Here is a 23,263-nt window from a genome sequence, read left to right on the forward strand (position 1 = left end):
CGAACGTATTGTGCCGTGAAGCAGATCCAGAACCAAATGGCAAACTACAAAAGTACCTGCCGACCCAAAAACCCCCCGAAAGGGACGCACAGCGTAGCAGTACCGTCCCGAAAGCTTCAATTCCTACCCTTAAGCTTTTATTTTCAAGCCAAATCCTCCCTTGCGGCCAGACTATACGGCAAATATTGCCGATCTTCGCCGTCGGCATTCCCGCCGCTCGAACGGATACGCTTGCCCGCCAAGACTTCAGTCAATGAAATGTTTTCCAATGTTGCAGAATCTCCAACAAGCATCAAGTATTGCCATACGCCAAGCATGGCATTGCGGATCATACCACGTAATATCAGAGCTACGGGTGGTACAGTAAGTATTACTATTACGGCAGACTCGGAAAGCCCCATAATTGCAAAGTCTTTTCTTGCATTGTGAACCCCTTAATAAACAGTGTGACCGACGGTAAAAAGCAGGCATGAAGCGCGTTTTGTGTTGGTAGATAAAAATGGACAATGTGTTATAACGTGATGGATGGTGTATTGGTTTGTTATACAATGTAAAGGAATCTTGAGTGGCTGCAGTACAGTATGGGGGTTTTTGTGCCAAGCTATTTGACTGAAAAATAACCCCGTCCCGGTATTATGAACCCAAGCTTAACAAGGCCAAGGACACATTTGGATCGTTTTGAGAAATTGAACCGTATTTTTTTTTCCTGGATCGATACAAAAACTTACACTTGGTCCGTACGGTGGAGAGAGAGAGAGAAGCGAGCAAATGCTTTGTTATCATTCTGTCGTGTCACAGCAGCTTTGGCAAGCAAGTCAAGGAAGGTTGTTGTGGCCGGAATTCCGGGGGGGCGTTGTGGGTTCTATTTTTGGCATTGGTCGGAAATCGAATTCCCTCAAACGGTCTAGGGGCCACCTTAGAAAGCATAACTAGTGCGATGGATGTGTTACCACGTAAAGAAGCACAGTTGAGGCCTGCAGTCAGTTGTGTGGGGGCGGGTTTGGACGGTTTGCGGGTCAAAACGTTCTTTTTTCTTGACCTTTTGACAGGGATCCGAGCGAACGCAAATAGTGAGAAGCATTGAGGACAATAGCGACCACACAGCATTAGCTGCAGGTTTTTGTTTTTGTTTTATATCCTATACAGCTACCGAGGCGGTTACATGAGGTATTCATCACCTCTCCTTTTGTTATTGAATATACACCTGGAGGTAGGTACAAACGAGACCTGCGCAGCGACATTGAATCATCCTTGATCAAATCAACAGCTTTCTTTGACATGTCCGAGGAGGAAAGAGAGAGAGAGAGAGAAACACGTTACTTTCACGTGGCATCCGGACACTTATGGCAGCCAAATACAGGCGCGGGTACTCAAGACATCAACAGAACAAGAGCTGATCGTCAATCGTGCTTGATGCGGCCCGCCCTCTCATGCCTTGCCTCCCCCTCATTATCCGGCAGAACGGTCGGTCGAGATTACTGAAGCCAAGACTAGCTTTTCAGCTCTGGGTGAGAATGAACGTGTCCAGGACAGGGTTCAATATTACCTATGGTACTGTTACCTACCTTGCCTGACTATGGTCTCCTTGCCTCCGAAACGACCCCTCACCGTCCGTCATCAAGGCCTGACCGCTCTGCTGGGATTTTTGGCAGCCTGTCTGTGGTTGATTTGTTTGTTGGTTGTGTTTGGATTTATTTGCTCTTTTTTTTTTCTCACTTTCTCTCTCTCTCCCTCTCTTCTGCTTTTCCCCCCTTTCTTTCTCTTGTTCTTAATTTCTTTCATCCATATCTTAGTTCAATATATTCTATAAATATAGACGGCAACCACAAAAAAGAAGGCCCAAGAAGACAAGAAAGGGGGAAAATGCCAACCCGTCCCAGGGACAGACAGTAACATAAAAATTACAGTTTGCGTTGGTTTGCATTTTGAAGCAAGCCTACATATCCTTGCCTCCCTCACCTCCACTGACTTTTGATACCGGTCTTCCCGACATCCGTGTTCATGCACCAAGTCATTACCGAACATATCGTTTGACAAAAGCCCCTCAAATCTTCATACCATCACTTTAAACTTGCTATCTTCCAAATTTTACCCAGCGGTCCGAAAAATCACCCTCAGCCTGCTCTTGTGCTTTGATACTTTCTTGTCTTTTTGTCACTCTCTCTTCTTTTTTGCCCCTCACCCACTTACCACATAACTGGTACTCACCTATGCGCGGGTAAAGTTGCTATATGATAACCAACGACGTCTCTTATGGTCACTCGCTTGTGACGAAATAAAGTTAAACATACTTGGTCAGCCGATCGAATCCATCTATCTGATCAGAAACCTGGGGTTGTATTCGATCATTATTGAGACGTACCATACGAGGTTATACCAATCCAAATAGTTCCGGGTTTCCTGCTGCCGCCAAATATTTTGATCCCCGAACCGTGCAAGCATTGCGGACCAAGTCATAACGCTTCTCATTTACATCATATGGGAGGTGAGGCTACGAGCACCACATTAAAACTCGATTCTCTATTTGGATGGTTCCAACTCGGCTAATCTGAGGTTGGGGCTTCCAAGGTATATTCGCCTGACATTTCCGTCTTGGGCAAACAAGTAAAAGAAAAAGAAACAACGGGAAAACTGGTTCTTTCGTCTTGTCCAGGTGTGAGCAAAAAAAAAAAAAAAAAGGAAACCATGGCTGCACTTATATCCAACCCTACAGTGAGGAAAGACGGGCTGCCAGATGCAAGCGCGGAACCATTGAGCGTGGTCGAGTCCCCAGCCTCTGGCACGGCTTTGGCACGATTCGAATTCGAGACGGATAAGGGCAACGAGGGGACCAAGATCCTCATGGTGGAATGGGATGCAACCTCGGAGGCGACGGACAGCAGAGAGACGGAGGACTGGCAGGTCTCATGGGAAGGAAAGACCACTGTGCTCCCGATCCGAGACCCAGACTCGTCCGAGGGTGGCTCGTCAAACCGCCGCGTCTACTTCCTGCTGCCGCCGGGTGCTCCGATACCGCCGCTGGTGACCATTTCCAGGACCGGGGCTGGGGCCGCCTCGGACCCGCTGCGAACCAAGCCCCTGCCTGCAATCTTCCATCCGGCCCTGCTCGGTGCAGAGGCCAGGCAGGAGGTCGGGCTGCGGGGCGTGCTTCACACCATCTGGGCCAAGAAGCGGCTAGTGGAGCTGCAGGCCGAGATAGACCGGGAAGCCAAGTCCAACGGGGAGAGCGTCGGGCTAGAGATGGCGCTGCAGGAGAAGAACTGGATAGTGGAACACTTTGGCCTGTCTGAGTCGTATGCGCCCAAGCAGCAGGCCGCGCCTCTCAGCCCTTCGAGTCCGACAAGTCCAAGGTCCCCGATTGGAGGAAAGCTGGGTGAGAAGTTGAAGGGGTTAAAGCTTGCAACTTCTCCTACGGAGCTGGCTGCTGCTTCCCAACGTAAGTTTTTTTTTTTTTTTTTTTTTTTTGCGAGGACATTGGCATATTAAAGTGGAACTGCAGTAGAAGCCATACTGACAAGTTTCTTCTTTTTCCTTCTTATTTTCTCGTGCTCTAGTTTCGAAAGCTCAAGTCTCGTCACTGTCTCCTCAAGCAGCGGACGTGGCAGTACCATCATTTTTGGCTTTCCAGGGACGTGGGCCACCTGACAGGGCGACCGGTACCGGTAACATGGCTAATAACTCTGGTGTTGCGTCTCTCGATGCAATGATCGGGGGAGGACCGGGTGCACCCACCGCCGGCTTTAATAACGCTGGTGATACGGAAGAGGAACTGTTTGCCCTACCGATGAGCCCAAGGAGTCCCGAGATGAAGAGGAGCCCCTTCAGCATGCTCTGAGGCGGGATGTGGGGAACATGGCTGTTTGGAATTTTAGCTTGTCTTGTTCGCGAGGCGCCGGCGAGGTGAGGTGATATTCTGGGTATAAAATGGAGTGGCTTTTAAGGGGATATAAGACTCTGGAGGTCATTACTTCTGGGGTGGTTGTGTCAGGGGGCCGCTTTGGACTACGGGGTGATAAAGGAGGCATACTTGTTTATGCAAGGGATTGGGGCGATCATGAGGATGACTTGGTAATATAGCAGTATATAGCGGCTCATGGCGGGCTTGGTAGGTTACATCCATAGTAGGCAAGACATTGTCGAGTGGTAGAAATGAATGGTGTCCCCGATGCTGCCAATGGAGATTGCACACGTTCCATATCTCCATGTAGCTTCAGGTCATAACAGCAACGAGGACATACAGATCAAAACTCATGCTCTTGAACAATCCCCTCCATGCTTATATGGGTTCGAGAGATGGAGAAAAAGTAACAAAACTGCTTGGACGTATCTGCTCCCCTTCATCGTCCGTCTGGCTTCAACCTCTACGCCGTGGCCTGATTCGAGGGTTGACCCGAGAGTCCTGTGTTTCTCCCCCGGTCGTCATAACCCTGCCAACGCCACGACCAAACCTCCAGAAATCCAACAGCAAAATCCCATAGAACCACTTTCACCTCCATCCACCAACCCTCCCCTCATCCCACCGTTCCTTCTTCTCCTGCCTCAGGTACAAGCGCTTCCTAGCCTCCCTATACCGCCTAACCCAGTCAAGAGCCTCCCTCTCGGTAACAAAATCCCCATCCTCGGCCCCACCGCCGCCGCCGCCACCACCACCACCAACACCTCCCCTTCCTCCTCCTCCTTCGCCCTCGAGAAAACTCTCCTCGAGGGCGTCGCACACGGCCCCTTGCTCCTGCACGGCCTGGGCCAGGCGCAGATACAAACCGTCCGGGGCAAAGGGAGCCAAGGCGGCGTCGGCCTCGCGCTGCTTGGCGTGCCACTGCCGCTCGAGGGCGTGCGTCGACAGCAACTGGGCCTGGGCCGATGCGCGCTGGGCCGAGAGCTGCGCCTCGGTGCTCGACAGGTGCTGCGCCAGCGACACGTTGTCGGCCAGCGTCGACTGCAGCGCGGCGTGCGACGCCGAGAGTGATGGGTGCGCCGTCCAGGGCGAGTGCGTCAGGGCGGACAGGAGTGATGGGCTGGAGAGTATGTCGGCCAGGTCTTGTTTTCTGTTTTCGGAGGAAGACAGAAGAAAAGGAATCCCCACCCCCGGAGGAAAAAAGGGGGATGTTTGGGATTACTTGATCAGCAACTCCGTTGTTTTACTGTTTTGGACGTTTGTGTACATGTCCAAGGCGAGATGAAAAGTTCATAACAAAACGAGCAGAACCATTTTGAGAAAATAAAAAAATAAATAAATAAATAAACTCACGATTTATCCTCGAGAAACTTGGGTAACCATTGGTCCCCTGGGTCTTCTATTGGCTCGGGCCGGGCGACTTGTAAACTGGAAGCGGCTTCGGGGAGTGTCGAATCTGCAGCCGAGTTGGGCACCGGCGCCGGGCGTGGCGACTGTGTCTGCGATAAACCGGCGATGGGTGTGCCAATCCGACTTGCCTCGTGGCTGCTGCCCGACTTGGGCGGCGGTACCGGTGGTATTGAGTACATTTTTTTTTTTTTTGGGAGATTGTTTTTGAATAAAAGGAAAGCAAAGCAACTTCCTTAGCAATTGTGTTGGATGATCTGGAGGAACAAGTTAGTGAATGCGAAGCTACAGTCTGTCATTCTACTTTCTGCGCTCGTTGTTCCTGTCGCTACTACTGCCTGCGTCATTCCCCATCAGCTATCAATGAGCCCCACTAAAGCGAGTGCCCATAGTATCGCGTGGACTTACCCTGCAGAATTATCAGCCAGCCAAGACTAAACAGTTCGCTTCAGAAATACAAATCAATATCTCTGGAACTTTTAATCAAGTCCAGGAAAAAATCGAACCCAAAATAACAGCCAATGTGTCTGATCAAAAAAACAGAGTGGATATTCATCTTGATACTGTACATTGTTCTGGTGTTTGTTTCATGATAAGTAGTAGTTACACCTACTGGCCTAGAGCCCCTCATAAAAAAAAAAAATAAAAAAAAAAAAGAATAGAAACGTATCATCGTTTGCCAAAGCGCCAATCCAAACGTTGCCAAATTGTCCTCATCCATAAATCCCCAAACCAAATACCGTCTAACTGCCTGGCATATCTTGAGTGTTGAAAGAAAAGCTGGGTTCCTCCGCCGACCCGGCAGCAGCTTCTGGCCCAGCAATGTTGCCTCCAAGGAATTGGAAGCTGTCAGCGGCAAAATTGGTAGTTTGCGTATAAGTTTCAAAGGCATCCTAATGACGGTGGCATTTGCCTGTTAGCCTAACCCATCACCCCAAAGCAAAACAGCCTCTCATGCTCGGTAGTCTATCTGATTAACTTACCCAGTCAAAATTTACAGGGAAACCAGGCGCGTTTGTTGAGTTGGCGATGAAGGACGGAAAGGGAGAGGTTGAATTGTTGTTCATTTCGAAACCAGAAAACATGTCCATGTTCATATCGACTCCCATCGCTGCTGGTGTGCCGGATCCAAAGTTGCCAAATGCATCCATGCCAAACGGTGGCGGTGGTCGGTAAACTGTCCCGCCGGGGCTCTGGGCCGAATCCTGCGAGACTGTCGTACTCGGTGTTATCCCTGACAGCATCCCCAAGGTTACTGCTGCCGAGTGACCCTGCATCGTTCCACCCCTTACTGACGTCGCGCCGAATGGGTTATTTTCAAAACCTCTCGGTCCTGGTTCGCTGCTGACATCGGTTTCACGACTGCTCCCGGAAGATGGCGCTTGGTGACTCTTGATCTTCTCGAGCACGATGCGGATCGCGTTGGACGCCTTCCAAGCCTCCATCGAGCTATCCTTGAGCCCTTCCCAGACCTTCTGTGCCATCTCCAAGCTCTTTATCATCTCCGCCCGTTGCTGTGGCGTCCAGAAATGCTGGCTATGAGAATCGTGGCGCCCCTGGCTCGAGCTCCCCGCTTGGTTGTCGTAGTGAAGGTCCAGTCCGATAAGCATGGCCGGAAGCAAAAACTCCTTGGTCACGAGCGATGTGACGTACCACTTGAGCGACCGTAGCCGGCCATCTTGCGACTCGCGGTAAATTGTCTCCAGATGCCGTAGCGTATCCATGGATGCTTCAATGGCCGTTCGCCGCGAGTGGGCGTAGCGCGGGTTCTCTCGAGACCTTGGGAGGTACTTGCGGTGCAGGATGCAAAAGATCTTTTGCACGAGCACATCAATGTTGATGCGGGCAATGATAAGTGTCAGGGGATCGTGGGATTCATCCAGGGGTTGCATTTTGAGGTGCGGCGGTAGCTCCGCAACAACTTCACGCAGTCTCGCGTCCAATCGCAATATATCATCATACGACACTTGTCTGCTTACGAGTGTTGTTGCCTTTAGGACATTGCTCAATTCCTGGCTGAGCTTTGCTTTTGCAATCATGTACGCTATTGGGGTAGGCGTCGTCCGCGGTCGTGACGGCGGCAGAACCTTGGTTTCGGGTCCAAACTCTTCATCCAAGATGTTGTGAGGTAGCTCAGTGTCAAAATCATCCTCACCGATCATGCTTGGCAACGACACCTGTGCTGAGAACATGACGTCGCACATTTTTACCAGAGCCCATGCTCTTCGTCTCATTTCCTATATTCGGTAAACAATTGTGTTCGTCAGATCAACCCATTTCCAACCTGTCTATTCGGGCGAAGTGCTACTCACTGCTTCGAACGGCGTTATCGAGGGAAACCATTTTCCGTCCCGGTGGTATCCCATCCGGAATGCGATCCTTGTGATCACGGAGCTGACCAGCCACAGACCGAAGTCTGCGTCCCACCTCAAGGAGGATTCTCCAAACGCATATAAAAGCATGGTCTCTACAGTGTAGGCACAAGGCTTTGTGTAGTCGGCCGTGACTAGACATTGCACTGTCCGTAACCGGTCTGAATAATGTGCAAGAGAAGAATTAGCCCTAGCCCTTACATTCCTTGCAGTGACAATAGGGTCATTCATCACTCACATTCGGAAGCTAACTCAAGCGATCGACCCTTCCACTCGGCCGGCTCATCGCCAACCTTGTGATAACTCAACATGGCCAGGCATAGAATCGAGTACAACATTCCAATCCACATTATAGGCGTCTTTGACGGATCCTGCCAGTGACCACGGAGCATCGAATGGAAGGTAGGAGCATGTATAATGTTGACGGCGCCATCCATTGAGTTGAAATAACGCCCACAGAGTGTCAAAATACTCGACTTGGGCGGCAACTCTGCACGGAGTTCCACCTCAGTGGCCGGCGGAGCGCCGCAGAGGAATGTCAGTCCTTCCCGCGCCGACGCGGGCTTGCTTTGAAGTACTTTTTCGTAGCTGCTCTCCAGCTCCTTCTTGTGAGCGATGAAGTAATCCTTAACTTCGGAGATGCTAGCCAGAATGGTGTGCCATGACTCTGTGCCAATATACATGGCCTTGCCCTTCTCTGCGTCTACCTTTAGGACTCCCAGAGAAGTAGCCAAGCCGTTATCGATGTCACTTTCGTCGCCATCGTCATCTTCCATCATCTCGCTCTGTCGGTAGTCTTCTCGGTCGGCTCTGGCGGATGAGGTAACGCTTGCGCTCGTTGTCGGCGTGGCACCTGAGGCAGGTGCCCTTGAGCTCGCGGTCGAGGCAGATGCAGCGGTGCTTGCGGTAGCTGCTGCCGAGGCAACGGTATCCACGGCACCGCCGTTCATCAGTGCTAGTACTAGGCCTTCCAAACGGTCAATACGGTTCTGCATGTCATCTGGGCTAGTGGCAGCGCTTTGACTTTGGTTCTTTCTGCTGCGAGCGTTGGGTGTCGCGTATGAGCAATTGCCCGTATCACTACCCTCTCGCCTGACGCAGTTCCCACACGGGTGTGCCCTATCACACTTCCTGAATACGCGAAGATAGTGAGCAGAATGCAATGAGTACGTGCGGAGGTGGTGACATGCCCACTTTTTGGGATTTCTTACAATCTAGGCGAAGGTTAGCATTACTTCAAAATGGGGTCATAATCTGAGCATGGCCGAGGGCTGATGGGACGGCAGTGACTAAAAAGGCAAATTGGAACAATATGCGGTAGCCGGCTCATCGATCTAATTCAAGGGAAAACTTGAATTGCACAAAAAGTAAATGACTAACTTTCTAGTCCTGCAGGGCGTACAGCTGAGCGGGATTCGGTTCCTCTTCCGCACAACTCGAAACTGTTCCTCGGGAGAGTGCCCGCCCGAGGACGGCGTTGTAGAAGAAGAAGTAGGCGCCATGATGGGCGAGTAATATTACACCGAATAGACGTGTAACTTGATAATTCCGGGATCGAACAGGAGTTGTCGGCGCAGCAATGGCGACAAGAGGCGAGATATCGGAGTTTAGGATTCTCAAACAGAACCAAACAACCGAAGAGGTCGCTTAATTCGAGCCGGAGTTTGTTGCGGATTTGATATAAGTCAAGCGCCGGTGACTATCGGATATGACCGTTCAGGGGTCCTTATGTCAAGCGACCAACAGTATCTTGGAGATGGAACCAAGGGATATGCATGCCAATGAGTTTGGATGACGTCTGGTGGGATGTGCAGAAGAACCACGATCCCCCTGAACATACACCTCTCGCCGCGACGGCTAGCAGCGCGAAGGCGGGAGATCTCCGTCCTAAACTCTCCCTTGGCTGGAAGACACAAGGATCTTTAAGAGCTCTTCCAAGATGAACAAACACACGGCTGTTCAATAGTTCAGCTCACGAACCGTGTTCCCGCGCTGCCCTCTTACCTCCCCAGCTGACGTCAGGGATCAGGCAACCCAGTGAGCTTAGTCGCTATAGCCAGGACACTCTTCATACTCCGGGCAAGCTTCGACCATCGAAGGAGGAGTTGCGCGAGGCGATTTCTGCTTCAACGCAAACTGGCTTCCCGCCCCTCCTTGTGGCCACGATGTAGTGCGTGTAATGTAAGCTCAGTCTGTGCAGAAGAGCCTGGTGTACGGCGAGTGTCTACGCTTGACCGGCCCGGTATACGGGCTTGTCACGGTACTAGTTATGTTGTCGATGAAAGCCGATGTATACCTCGTGGGGACTTTCAAAAAAAAAAAAAAAAAAAAAAAAAAAAGGCGACGTGCCTTGTTGCAGGAGGTGGGACCAAATGGAGCGCGGGACTAGCTCTTCTCGATTGGTTTGCAACAGCGGCCGTGGGAGCCTGTTTTCTTCCCTCGATACATGTTAATCGCTCATCACCATGTAGCTTCTCCTGGTGAAGACCAAACAGCGCAGTGTCAACCGGTAGCAGAGCCCGGAAGGGATAGATAGTAGAGTATGGTTGTTTGAACTCACTGATATCGGTTGTGGTGGGCCCTTCAGGTAGCTGACTGGAGATGATATGATGCGAACGCCGTTGCGCCCATTTCTCCTCCCACTTTTGGGTTCGTTGCTTTTGCTGTCACCCTCTGCTGGGCATTCCCGATGGCGCAAAAGTGGTATAGTTTGTAGATGTAAGGCGGAATTGAGCGCAACCAGTCGGAGAGAGCGTTTGTCTCTAGGGCTTTTGGGCAAATAAAGACGATGACGGCAAAACCCAGAGCTAAGCAAGGGATGAGTCTTTCGGCATGGATACGGTCAAGGATTCAATTATGCCGTCGCAGCTTACGGTACGACCGTACAAAACTTGCATCGGCGTTAATGTCTTAAGCCCGCTAGCGGGGCCCTGCTCGACATCGTTTGGGTTCAACGCCCAATCAGTCAGTCCGTCCCCAGTTTTGGTACCTAGGCTTTCCAGGTACATACGAATTAAGGTAGACATGGAGGAAAGGAATGCCCCGCTTCTATGCTCGAAAGATAAGGTAGACCCTTGCCTAAACCCTTTCGCTGCTAGTCCGGGTGATGTTAGGTCCGCACTGTATTTGGTAGGTTGACGAAAAGGCCTTCCTTCCGTTTTTTTTTTCTCTCTCTTTACATGTATATATATATTATTGCTATTGCTATTATTACATGCGGTGACAATTTGTCAAGAAGCAGGCCCGCATAGATCTGGTCTAGACGTAACTAGTCTTGATGCCCCGTGAAAAATGACCCATAACGATTGTGCCGTAACCATATACAATTCAAGCTACTATGTACAACTGCCGCTTGCCCAAAACCTTATTGAGTATGTCCTAGGTGGTTTGATTGTCATACCAGGAAATGCTGCCGATTCGCCAAGGCTCATCCCTTGCCTAGGGAAGGTCCCTAGCGACGAATGCAGCTGCTTGTCAGTTTCGGCGATGACCGAGATTGACCTTGTGCCAAGCCGAAGAGCCAGCAGCCCTATGAGGTCTCGACAATGCAAAATATCGGATGTAAAAACCCCCTGCTTCACAACCCAGTATAGGCACCATGGCCAAATCTCGACTACTTATAGAGTAGACTTTGTTCCCGATAGGCTGAACATCAATATTTCAATCCCCTGCACGTGCAAACCACAACCGCAAAATACATTGTACGAATCTGAACAATAATTATTATCTAGCCATACATGCAAGGCATGCATTTGGAGTTCTCCAGTGAGTCCGATTTTAAGGCCAACACATTATTGACACTCTTCCTCCTCTGAACCTTTGAACCGCGATTAAGAATTTTGACTGGCTTTTTTTTAAATATTTTTATTTTGCTTTTTGCCTCTTCTCTTGTATCATTGTATGGTGGCCTACCCATGTTCAGTGGAGGTCCTACTTCCCCTTCACTCCGCGCGCATGGTACTGGTCAAATTATGTCAACTGTTTCGTGGCTAGGGTGTGTTGTATTGCTCAAGTGTCTATGATGCACCCGCAGCATCCGTGCTGGCCTTGACGCTATAGGCCTTGAAAAAGTCCGGGTCGTTTCCAATCTCCTCCTTGACCTAGAAGGTAGATTCATCGGTAAGTATGGATACCGAAGAGTGTTCACACATGTGGGGACATTCAGATACAGGAAACTCACTATATCGAGTCCGCCGACCAGCTCGCCATCCATCCAGAGCTGTGGGTATGTCGGCCAGTCTGCAAATTCTTTGAGGCCTTGCCTGACCTCGTCGTCGGCCAGGATGTTGAAGAAACCGTACTTGACCGAATTTTCCCTCAGCAGAGCGACCAGCTGCCTCGAGAAGCCGCACTGCGGCGCGCTGGGTGTGCCCTTCATGAACAGCATGACCGGTGCCGCCTTGACCAAATCCGCCAGTCGTTTAAACAGCTCCTCCTTCTGCTTCTCCGGGTCCTGAGGTGCAGCCTCGGCCTTGGCAGCCTCATCGCCAGCCGCCACCGGAGTATCTCCTGAGGTTGCGCCGGAGCCTGTGCCGCTAGTGTGCGTTTCAATCGCGGTGCGCACGCGCTGGGCGCTGTTCCCGCTGATGGACTCCAAGACCTTGCCGCCGCGCGAAAGAACGACGAAAGGAACCGCTGTGACGTCGTAAGTCTCGCTCACGTCACTCAAGTCCTCGGCGTCGAGTGATACCCATGAGGTCGTAAGAGGGTCGGTTACTGGGTATTCGGATGCCAGGGTCTTAAGAACCGTCGCCATTTGAGCGCAAGGTGGCGCCCATGGTGCATGGAAGTATATAATTTGAAGAGTTGAGGCCGGGAGTGAGGCCAGGTGTGCCTCCCATTCCTCCAAAGTGGTGATATCTCTGAGCGTTGACATTTCCGTTTTTGTTATGTTTCGAGGTGGGGTGGACAGGATGCTAGAGGATTAGTCGTGCGTGCGGAGGTCCTCAACAGTCGCGTCTTAGGAGCTGTCGTCGAAAGACAGATTCCAGAAGTTACGAAAACTCGCGATTATTTGTGTCGTGTGTACCTGGTGAGGCGAGAGGTTATCACTTTCCGAGTCGTGAGGTGTTTAAAGTGACGAACTGGGCCAGAGGCAAAAGCGTTGCTCCCGATAATCGGCGGGGTGGAAATTCGCAATCCAATGGCGTGCCCCTCATTGGCGGGCGCAAGGGGTAGAAATCAACGGCAGCGTCATTGCGATACTCTCACCCCCACAAATCCACGGGCTGGCCAGCTTTGAGATGAATGAATAGGTGGACAGCCTATTACAAGATCTTTCAGTCGTAAATGTGCCTGGAGGGTACCCTATAATTAAATTGTTTGGTACCTAAAATAGAGTTGTCGTAGATGTCTTACAGGCATTGATTGGTTTAACAAACCCGGGGACTCTGTTCGCTACTGGCGGCACTGCCGCTTCAACCTTCCTCCCAATAGCCTGATGGATCGGCATTTCTTAGGCCAAGTCACTGCATGATTGCCTGATCCGCCAAGCAGGAACAAAAAAAAAAAAAAAAAAAAAAAAAAGGCACACATGGGCGAGACCAGAAACTAAAAAGCCACACTCAGAGAGATATCCGTTAATCAGTATGATTGTGACTGTGGTCTAGTGACGCGATGACGGAGGAAGACTTTAGAATTTAGTCTGGGTCTAGTTCAATTAGTGTAGTTTATGCATGGCGATTACGACAGCACATCTGGATCTCAACAATGCATGTGCTGGTGACAGCATGGACGTGTTCTTCAAGGAGCGGAGGTCAAGGTGGCCGGCCGTTGGGATCTATGGATGTTTCTGTAGATGCAGTATCTCCGGAATTGGCAGTAATTGAAGAATGGTAACACTGTACAGTGAAGAAAGGAGACTTAATTTCTCCGGTAAGCCAAGCTCGTTAGTCGTAGGTAGCATTCCGGGCTGTGAGGGTGCGGCTCCTCGTCATTCACACACACCTGGTCACCAGGCAAACTGAAGGTTGGCCACTTGTACCCCACCCCGTCTCGTCTCATTGGTCTGGGCACGGTCATCCAACTCAACTCATCAGTCCTCGTGCCAGCCCGATTACCCTCCACTTCCACGACGGTTAACTTTTATCACTGAAACGGTTCCCTATTTTCTTCTCTTTCGCTCGCTGAAGAACCAATCTTGAGCTGTGCTTCTTTATTCAATTCGCTGACAACAGACCACAACTTGCTTGCTTTAGCGCTCAGTCATTCTCCAACCAGACAATCGTAAAGATGAGCGCTGCCGGTTACTACAACAACCAGGGCGGCCCGCCTCCTGGGCAGTACAACTCGCCTCCTCCGCCCCAGCAGGTATGCTATTACTATAAACTTAGCACTGGATCAAAGTCGCCCAGATGTGCAGTTTGTTAACAAGCCCACTTGCCTTCTTGCTTTAGGCATACTATCCACCTCAGGGCGGCCCTCCTCCCCAGGGCGGATACTACCAGCAGGGTCCCCCGATGCAGTATCAGGTTTGTTGCCACCACGGTTATGAAAAACGCCGGATAATCCGAGTGATATGCTGATGCTTCGTGTACATCGATTACAGCAGCATCCGCCGCCTCAAGGCCAGCCGCAAAAACAGAGCGGTGGCGCTGGTAAAGGCTGTCTTGCTGTAAGAATCAGCCCCTGTGGTGCAACCTGACTGCGCAGGTGTGATTTTCAGCCTCATTCAAACGCTTTGCTGACAATGGGTGGTGTTGATGCATAGGGTCTCTTGGCCGCCTGTGCATGCTGCATGTGCTGTGATTGTAAGTGGAGATTTGACTACCTAATCTTTACTGTAGAACAAAGACAAAGAAAAAATACATGTCAGTCTTGCTAACTCAACGATTCATCAGGCATTGAGGACTGTTGCTCTGTGAGTAGCCTCTGTACTCTATTCGGTCGTGCTGCCTTTACGCATGGTTGCATCTCCGCCGCAACAGCCCACAGTTCGCGTTCTTATCGTCTGTGCATTGCTAACCAAGTTCTTCATCTAGTGCTTCTTGGAATGTTAATCTTGGTCTTGTCAAAGGGAAGTTGTGAAGCGATTACATGGTTGTTTTTTGTATTTTGCACCCTATAGTTTGTGGTGCCTGAGCCGTGTCTTCTGGTCTTTCCAACCTTGTAATATCGTGATATGCATAAGGTTGGGCAGGGGTCCGGTTGGGAAATGGTCGAAATCCTCTCACAAATTATTAACACTATTTGAAAGGTATCCGTATATGAATGATATGGATACTATAAGTGCCTGCCCTAGTTTAGTCGTCGTTGAATTTACAAATTCTTGGCGTTTGACGGTCGGCAACCTGTGCCGAACCCAGTTGTGCCAAGGCTGGCATAGCCACATAGTATTGGAGTTTTGGTACTGTTGGATCCGGTATTGTAGGGCGCATTGCTTTAGTCCGTATGGCCGGGAAAATTGCTCGCTACGCTTTGAAGACCGGGCATCTGCGGGTTTTCCGTCTTGGATTAACGTGCACTTTCTGGTGTTTTTGAAGTGAGGATCTGCATATGCAAGTATAAGAATCTTTGACTCCAAACACATACCTATGTATGGGAGCAGCATCCAAACCTGTTGTTTTATGTTTATCTCGCTACAGGTCTCTCAATATACCAATAGGCATGATTGTACTACATACCTCACTACCTATCGAACCCTACCCGCCCCGACAGGTTAGCATCCTCCGTAGGGGCCTAGCAAAACTTATTGCTAAGTCTAGCATCATAAACTTGTTTGTACTATATCTAACAACAGACATCCAAAACTATGTATCGTCGACACAAATATTTCTGTACATACTTATCTCGGCCAATTCAACATCTTACAACCTTGCCTTACGAGAACAATGGACAATGCCCACGTCTCGTTGGGTATTCTTGGAGTGTGTTGGTGATCAATGTTTGAATCCAATGTTGGTAAAGATAAGTACCTAATCTTTTTTGATCCCTTCCGCATAGCCTATTGGAGAAGCTGTGTCATTTGTCAGCGGCGTCAATCCGCGCGGCTGAAAAAAAAACCCCCCCGTCAAGTGTGACACGGCGGTATCTTGGGTTGACGACTACAGCCCAGGACCGCCCGTTCCGCCCGTTCCCCTCGGTAGCAACCTCGAGGGGGCTCCTGAACCAATAGTAAGGCATGAGCCCCTGACTCCCGCTGTTCCAGCCTGCCATGGTGCCGTCGAACGCGCGCAGACCATCTATGCCACCATTGTAGCTCTCCGGCCTTGGTAATGGCCGCCCGGCCATATAACAAAATGCCTCTGTGGGCAGCCTTGTCTATCATTAGATCAATAGCTACGGCTATGAATTCGGACCAGTGTAATGCGCCTCCAAGCCTCGGCTCGCCAGCGCGCAGGATATTGATCTTGGTAAAATCCTTGTGAAGCCATACCATTTGACGTCGTCCACTTTGGCAAATGCTTGACAGCGGGCCCGCCAACCCGGAAGAGCGCCATGCCATCGGCAACGGAAAGAAAATCCATGTAGCCATGTGGGAGCGTAGAGCCTTCAGTCAAGTGGGCTCCCAGCATGGCGAGCGCCCTGTCGATGGCAGCCCTCACCTTGGCTTTGGGGTTCTCTAGGGCGTCAAGGACCGCACCAGGCAATGCTCGCGTGATCTGGCGCCACATTGCCGGGAGCATGCAACCATTTCTGTCTGGTTGGCGAAACTAAAATGATCGCAGAATTCGTGAAACTCCCCGGTGCAATCGCGACATCGGTGGCAAGCCGGAGGTGGATGTCGAGGGAAATAATCAGCCCGGTGGACTTGTGGAGGTGTAGAAACGGGGCAATGCCGTTGCGCCACCATACTGCCATATGCTTATGGAGTATGCTCACTGCGTCGTTAGGGTTCGTGATATAAGATACTGCCTCTCATGCTACTACTGTTCGACAAGCTTGATGCGCTCATCTTCATAGACGTCAGGAAACGACTTGTTTCTTTGCCGTATCGACATCCACAGATCCACGGCTGATTGAAGCGCTCCAGCCAAAGCGCCCGGCCGGCCTCCTCAGGTTCCTGCGAATGAGCCTCGGAACAATCCTCGGGCGGAGCCCAGTCGGGCCAGGAAGAAGACGCATAGTACCTCGGCAAGCTTGATGCCTCAAAAAAAATTGCATCTCTTTGCCTAAGGGCAAATGTGACGTAAGGCAGTAAGCATACGTTGACCATAAGGAACTGCTACGAAAAGCCCGGCCAATGCGCGCTATGCAAGTTTTGGTCCTCGTCTGTCCAGGTCAAGATTTTGCTTGCCTTACCTAACAAGTAATACTCACTTGGCAATAGCGAGCTTCGACATGCTATGCAGTCATCAACTGTAGCCTGGGATGTTGAGATGCATATCAGAAACACCATCAATATTTATATCCATCCCAGGTTTGTTAGCGGCGCAGCAGCCACCTGCCCCGTCATTTGAGTGATTGAGGGCCGCTAAAGTAGCAGCGCTAAGCATGAAAGAACATGGATGAGAGCCATGCCTTAAGCTCGTTTGTATCGCCCTATCTCCTGAAAGCTGTAGTTTGAATCTACTCCGTGATGTACATCGTACCAAATCGACCAAAGCCGTGGAGTGGGGGTGGTGCTGTTTAGGTAGGTTGTCCCTAAAAATGGCCGGCTTCAGGCCTGAATTTGCCTACCAAAGGGATCATCCAATCACAATCGGTCTGCCAGCCCCCACTAGGTTACGTAGGTCGGGCAGCGTCTTGGCCCCTGGAAAATCGGGCCCCGCTTCTTGCTTTGGTCCCAGGTGCCAACAAGCTCACTGAGGTAAGGTATGGTATGCCCGCATACGACCCAAGCTTGCACAGCCATCATTGGATCCTCCACCTCCCTCCGTCATCAGCGATCTTGCCAATTCTCTAGCTCGCTTACTTTCTCACTCAACGCCAACAGTACTGCAGACGAAGCTCTAGGACTGGCCCATAACCTTTAACCAACCGACTTGTTTTCCTCCATCAAAAATATATTGATCGCAACGCAGTCAGGACGCCGTCGTTTTCGAGGCAAAACCCTCAACAATGGCGTCATTAAACCTTTCTATAAACGGCCCCTCGATCAAGAGCAGCTACCAAGGCGTCGTCAACGGCCAGCTCTCGTCCTCAAGCTCCCCTACATTTGCCCAATGGGCTCTATTCTCTGTTCAGGCGCCGCTTTTGAATGCTTTTCAGGATAGCGGCTCAAAGGAAAGCGTCCTCAAGGTCGAGTCCAAGGGCGGTAAGTAGTTTATGAGCCCTTCGATTTACTTTCCTCGGTCTTGAGGCTTTGTGTACTAACGCTTGCCCTCTGTCTTATTTAAATAAAAGATGGCGAACTTTCCGAGCTTCTTGAGGACTTCAACGAGGGCCGTATTCAGTTTGCGTTCGTCAAAGTCAAGGACCCAAACTCGGGCCTGCCCAAAAACGTGCTCATTGCATGGTGCGGCGGAGGCGTCCCTGAAAGAACCAAAGGCTACTTTACCAGCCACCTCGCCGCCGTTTCCAAAGTTCTGCACGGATACCACGTCCAAATCACTGCCCGCTCTGACGCGGACTTGAGTCCTGAGTCCATTGTCCAAAAGGTCGCCGATGCTTCTGGCGCCAAGTACACTGCCGGTGGATCTGCCCCGTCCCCAGCCCCTGCCGGTGGCCCTCCTCCCGTCGCGAAGAAGCCAGTTTTCACGCCCAAGACATCAAGCGGTGCGGGCTCTTTTAACCCGCTTGTTGAGGCTCGACGGAGAAAAGATGAGGATGTGGATGCGGATGGTTGGGGGGCGGATGCACCTCCCGTTAACCGGACCGAGATTCAAAGAGTTGAATCAGCCTACAAGCCTACCAAAGTTAACATGGCGGAGCTGGTAAAGCAGAAGCAGGAACCGTCGAGGTTTAACGGTGGTGGTGCCGCTCAAGATGACAGGCCTGAGGTGGTCAAGGGTGCCTATCAACCTGTAGGCAAGGTCGACATTGCAGCTATTCGAGCCGCGGCTAAGGAAAAGCAGGACGACCGACCTACCGTCGTGAAAGGTGCGTATGAGCCCGTCGGTAAGGTCGATATTGCAGCGATCCGCGCCAAGGCTCAGAAACCCGCAGCCGACGACAGCGAAGACAGACCAAAGACACTGTCGGAGCGGAGCAGTGCGTTCTCTGCGCCGCAATCTGAGAGGCTGTCATCTTTGCCCAAGCCAAAGGTGGCCAACAAATTCTCCGGGGCATCTTCGTTCACTGGCACGAAAGCACCAGTCCCTGGTGCATTTGGCCTCGCTTCTCCCTCGGTCTCGGTTCCCGCCCCGCCTCCAGTTGGTGCTGCCAGCCGTACCTTTGCCGACCAAGGAGGCAAGACTCCTGCGCAGCTCTGGGCGGAGAAGAAAGGCAAACAAGGGCTTACGCCTACCTCTACGGGAGCTCCGGCGCCAGGCCCTGCGTCCCCTGTGGCCGCCCAGAAGAGCGGTGGTGGTGGGTGGCAGAGCGGTTATCAGGGCAAGAGCTGGGGCACTGTGCAGACGACCAACTTTGGGCGCGGTGGCGCTGCGGTTGTTGAGCAGAGGACCGGTGGCGATGTCCAGGAACCAGAACGTGAGCAGGAGAGGCCAGCGTCACCCGCTGGTGTGTCGTCCATTCGCGATCGCTTTAAAGAGGCTCCTCCCATGGGCAGCGCCGCTCCAAACGCGCCCAAGGCTCCCGGAGGGGGTGATCGCAGTGTCGATGAGCCCACTCCTCCGCCTCCAAACATGTCAAACCGCCCAGCCGCCCCTGCTGGGGGTTTTGCACTCCCAGGCCTGCCACAACGCCCACCTGAGCCGGAAGAAGAGGAAGAAGAGCCCGAAAGGTCTCCGTCGCCCCCCCGCGTTGCGATGCCTGTTCCCCGCGGACCCGAGCCCAAGATCGAACCGCCAGCCCCAGAGCCGACCATCCCAGCCCGTGAAATTGAGCGGGCTCTTCCCAAAGAGGAGGATCTTGAGGAAACACACGATACCCAGGCACGAACGGCAGCCACCGCGGTCGCTGAGCAGCAGTTTGGTCAGGCTCAAGTCGCAGCAGGTCAACCATCCACAGGTGGAGGAAAACGTGCATTGATTCAATACGACTACGAGGCGGCCGAGGATAATGAGATAGAGCTTGTGGATGGCCAATACGTCACCGATATCGAGATGGTGGATGAGGACTGGTGGATGGGTACAAACTCCCGGGGAGAGCGTGGACTGTTTCCCAGCAACTATGTCGAGCTTGTCGAAGATGACGATGCTGGCGCCGCTGCGCCACCGCCACCGGCGCCTGCTCCAGCACAGGCACAGGCTCCTGCTGCTGCCCCTGCCCCTGCCGCTCCTGCTGCCCCCGCTGCTGCACAAGCACAGGGGGCGAAGGGCCCCACGGCCACAGCTCTGTACGATTATGAAGCCGCGGAAGATAATGGTAAGATGATTTCTAAAACCTTTACACAAATGATTTATGTGGAGTAAAGTTACTAACTCGAAACTCACCGTCTCCAGAACTGAGCTTCCCTGAAGGAGCAAAAATAGAGAACCTCGAGTTCCCTGACGAAGATTGGTGGTTCGGACATTTCCAGGGCAAGTCAGGCCTGTTCCCTGCAAACTACGTAGAGCTTGATCAGTAGATCGAAGCTGGCGAAGCAAATTGAACGGTATCCGGTAAATATACCCAGCTCGAATTGCGGAGAACTTTTAGCCTTGCGGTCTTATGAAAATCACAAAGCACAAGATTTGATGGAGTCGATATCGCGTTGGGGTGATCCCCATTCCAACCCAAGTATGGTGGTGTCTAAAATAGCAGATTTTGATAGCAGTTGCTCGATCTGGACTATAAAATAGTCAATTTGTTTGTTTCTCGCCAGTGTTTACTTTGTCTCGTTGGAGGTTGGTTATTCACGCAGCGATTGTAGTAAATTGCAGGAATTTCCATGAGATCTAGGCCCAGTCTGGTCGCAGGTCTAACGCGGATTCATAAACAAAACAAGGGTATATAGTTACACGGACAGATTGCAATCTAGCTATCATCCAGGGATGTAAAAGAAAGTTATGACGAGCCATGTTCAGCCTTTTGAGTTTATGGGTATCTAAAACCATGAAATAACCCCTAAGAACTTGATTGACAGAGTAAAAGTAACATCCCAAAGAAACCCAAAAAGATGAAGACAAGAAAATCGCTCAACGCCTATGAAGTCTCGCAGAGACCATGTAAGAAACTATGCTAAAGTGTGGAAGCAAAACTAATAAATACGCCCTTCTCAAGCTTTGACGGTCAGCTTCATAGCCTTGACGGTCTTGGTCCAGTACTCCTCGCGCTTCTTCCACTCGGAGTCCATGGTGTTCTCCTTGACCCCGACGCAGTTACTGACGTAGTCGACCCAGCCCTTGCGGGTGCCGGTCTTGATGCCGTTGCGGTCTGCCTCGGAGCACTTGTTGCGGAGGAACCAAGAGCCCGAGGCGAAGTTGGTCTCATTCCTTTGCAGGACCTTGAGCAGACTCTTCATCTGGTCCTTGTTGAGGGTGGCGGCGTTGGGGGCGTCCTTGACGATCTCGCTGACCTCCTTGGCGATGGCGGGCAGCGACTTGGCGAATTGGAAATTGAACTATCATGATATGGTCAGCCTCGGGCAAACAGGATATGGTAGAAAAAAACAAACAAGAGAAAGAGGACTACTGCTTACATCTGCGCTTTGCATGTTGGAGGTGCCCTTGAGAGGGAACTCCTCGGCGTGCTTGGCATCGGCCGGAGCTCTGTACTTGAACTGAGCACTTTCGTGGACCGTCAAAGAGATAACGGCCGCCATCTCCCAAGGGCTCTCGTGGAAGTTGTAATCCCTCAGAGCCTCGGCGAGCAGGGGGGCGACCTGCTCGGCGGTCGCACACCCGGTGAGCTCAGGAGCGCAAGACTTGGAGTCTGGTGCAATATCCAAGAGAGCAGGCACCGCCGCGATGCGCTCAACCTTGGGCTGGTCCTTGGGCTCATTGCGGGCGTATATGTTTCCCGAGGGCGCGGCGGCGGCGGCGCTGGCGAGAAGGCCGATGGCAAGGAATGCTGTGGGTGCACGCATCGTGTACGATTTGGGGGGGAATATTAAGTAACAAAAAACAAGAGATGAAAAACAACAACAACAACCAAAGTACAGAAAATTCAAATATAAAGTCAAATCAATCAAGACAATGGGATTGCAAATATAAAAGTGAGGTGGCTAGCTTGTAAATATGAAGAGTTGCTTTCCTTGGCTTTTGTACCTGGCGTTGGGTATAAAAGAAGCTTCAGGGGTGGTGCTGGCTGCATAAGTTGGTGGGAGGTAAGACGGCGATCTTTGACGATTTATACCGCTGACAATCAAGGACGCCCCTTGGATTACGAAGCAGGGTTTCTTCAAAGGAGGGAGAAAGTAAAATTAGGCTTCGGGCAGTGATGTGGGACACAGGTGGTGAGAGAATGTTTGCCTGTTTGTCAAAAGGGGGATTGATTATTCACACCCGAGGACCCGTCGTTCCAGCGGCTGGCGCCTACTGTATAACTGGACAAAGACAAAAAAGGATCAAGTACGATCGAACAGACTAACATAGGATACGGAAGGGATGTGCGTTCTGACAATGGTAGTAAGCAGGGATAACTGAATCCCAAATAGGACAAAATGGGACCACTACAGCCTCTAGGCGCCAGCCACCATGGCCTCCGACCCCAGTCAGAAAATGGTCTCCAGGGGGCTGATGGATTGATAGCAGCAAATTCTTGCTCGTACAACAAGTCTGGACTGGCCGGCGATGACTTTTGGTCGGTAGTGTGGTTTCGAAACAATGTGAATTTATTGGTTCAGTACGACAGAACCAATTGTTTGGTCTCGAGGGCGGTAAGGCCGGCAAGCACTAAGCAGAACGTGTGGGGATGGCCTAAAAATCGCCCACTTCTCCACAGCCCAGCGGCGTTTCTCATCCACAGCTTGGTTGGTGGTTGTGGACGTCGTAAGCAGAGCGGGAGAGCGGGCTGTGTGAGGCTAAGGGGTGGGCAAGGCGGGAATCAACTCCCTCCCATCGATAATGCAAGGAAGGATCTTGATGCCTACGACCTGTGGAGTTTGCTTAAATCAAGGAGACAAGAACCCCGTTCGCTCATCGTCTGGTGAAAAGATTCCGATCCGCTGGTTGTGCTACTTGCTTTACCTTTACAGTGCTTTACCGTGGCTAAGACGCCTGCCTATCGTTCCGTCTCATTTGTAAAAAAGCCAAGCTGACTGCCGCACGTCAACATAAGGTGGCTTGGCGGAAATCCACCAAAATACGTCGTTACATTGATGCCTATGGCTGTTTAGGCTCCACAGACGGCTGTCAATGATAGCTTAACTTGCTTAGGTAAATAATTACAGGCCGTTCGGACCACTTTCACACAAAGCACAAAGATTGAACTCTCATGGGTCAATTATGCCAAGCAAAATTTGTGAGTCGACATGGACCTGGTTGCGGAGCGCTGCAACTTTTTCCAACAACAACATCAACAACAACAGCATTTTGTTCGTACTCATCAAAACATCGTAGCCTGCAACGCCCGCCTAAGGCTACGTGTTGCATTGCGTTGCACCAGCTGATCCCAGAGATACAATCTCGCATAATTTGTCTTTCACCTTCTCCAGGTGTACAATCAC

At 51.2% G+C, this 23,263-nt stretch overlaps 8 protein-coding genes across 8 annotated transcripts; 3 read left to right on the forward strand and 5 right to left on the reverse strand.

The window, feature by feature from the left end:
* Positions 1 to 2,685: 2,685 nt before the first annotated feature.
* PpBr36_05935 (uncharacterized protein) lies at positions 2,686 to 3,835 on the forward strand (the record flags this gene model as incomplete). Its single annotated transcript, XM_029893083.1, has 2 exons — positions 2,686 to 3,436; positions 3,555 to 3,835. The coding sequence occupies 2 exons, from the start codon at positions 2,686 to 2,688 to the stop codon at positions 3,833 to 3,835; spliced, it is 1,032 nt and encodes a 343-aa protein (XP_029746131.1).
* A 651-nt stretch (positions 3,836 to 4,486) lies between these two features.
* On the reverse strand, positions 4,487 to 5,484 carry PpBr36_05936 (uncharacterized protein; the record flags this gene model as incomplete). The annotated part of the gene is made up of 2 exons (XM_029893084.1): positions 4,487 to 5,045; positions 5,249 to 5,484. The coding sequence occupies 2 exons, from the start codon at positions 5,482 to 5,484 to the stop codon at positions 4,487 to 4,489; spliced, it is 795 nt and encodes a 264-aa protein (XP_029746134.1).
* A 561-nt stretch (positions 5,485 to 6,045) lies between these two features.
* Positions 6,046 to 9,176, reverse strand: PpBr36_05937 (uncharacterized protein; the record flags this gene model as incomplete). The annotated part of the gene is made up of 5 exons (XM_029893085.1): positions 6,046 to 6,195; positions 6,286 to 7,539; positions 7,615 to 7,835; positions 7,913 to 8,888; positions 9,051 to 9,176. 5 exons carry the CDS (start codon positions 9,174 to 9,176, stop codon positions 6,046 to 6,048), a joined length of 2,727 nt encoding a protein of 908 aa, XP_029746133.1.
* A 2,514-nt stretch (positions 9,177 to 11,690) lies between these two features.
* Positions 11,691 to 12,550, reverse strand: PpBr36_05938 (uncharacterized protein; the record flags this gene model as incomplete). The annotated part of the gene is made up of 2 exons (XM_029893086.1): positions 11,691 to 11,774; positions 11,855 to 12,550. 2 exons carry the CDS (start codon positions 12,548 to 12,550, stop codon positions 11,691 to 11,693), a joined length of 780 nt encoding a protein of 259 aa, XP_029746130.1.
* Positions 12,551 to 13,905: 1,355 nt separating this feature from the next.
* Positions 13,906 to 14,672, forward strand: PpBr36_05939 (uncharacterized protein; the record flags this gene model as incomplete). Its single annotated transcript, XM_029893087.1, has 6 exons — positions 13,906 to 13,983; positions 14,070 to 14,144; positions 14,222 to 14,287; positions 14,384 to 14,423; positions 14,514 to 14,533; positions 14,655 to 14,672. The coding sequence occupies 6 exons, from the start codon at positions 13,906 to 13,908 to the stop codon at positions 14,670 to 14,672; spliced, it is 297 nt and encodes a 98-aa protein (XP_029746129.1).
* A 382-nt stretch (positions 14,673 to 15,054) lies between these two features.
* On the reverse strand, positions 15,055 to 16,286 carry PpBr36_05940 (uncharacterized protein; the record flags this gene model as incomplete). The annotated part of the gene is made up of 3 exons (XM_029893088.1): positions 15,055 to 15,120; positions 15,676 to 15,933; positions 15,972 to 16,286. 3 exons carry the CDS (start codon positions 16,284 to 16,286, stop codon positions 15,055 to 15,057), a joined length of 639 nt encoding a protein of 212 aa, XP_029745567.1.
* Positions 16,287 to 17,673: 1,387 nt separating this feature from the next.
* On the forward strand, positions 17,674 to 20,242 carry PpBr36_05941 (uncharacterized protein; the record flags this gene model as incomplete). Its single annotated transcript, XM_029893089.1, has 3 exons — positions 17,674 to 17,869; positions 17,959 to 20,040; positions 20,118 to 20,242. The coding sequence occupies 3 exons, from the start codon at positions 17,674 to 17,676 to the stop codon at positions 20,240 to 20,242; spliced, it is 2,403 nt and encodes an 800-aa protein (XP_029745568.1).
* A 630-nt stretch (positions 20,243 to 20,872) lies between these two features.
* On the reverse strand, positions 20,873 to 21,682 carry PpBr36_05942 (uncharacterized protein; the record flags this gene model as incomplete). Its single annotated transcript, XM_029893090.1, has 2 exons — positions 20,873 to 21,217; positions 21,296 to 21,682. 2 exons carry the CDS (start codon positions 21,680 to 21,682, stop codon positions 20,873 to 20,875), a joined length of 732 nt encoding a protein of 243 aa, XP_029745569.1.
* Positions 21,683 to 23,263: the final 1,581 nt, after the last annotated feature.

This window comes from Pyricularia pennisetigena (genome assembly GCF_004337985.1).
Source record: "Pyricularia pennisetigena strain Br36 chromosome 4 map unlocalized Pyricularia_pennisetigena_Br36_Scf_6, whole genome shotgun sequence".
Classification (NCBI taxonomy): domain Eukaryota; kingdom Fungi; phylum Ascomycota; class Sordariomycetes; order Magnaporthales; family Pyriculariaceae; genus Pyricularia; species Pyricularia pennisetigena.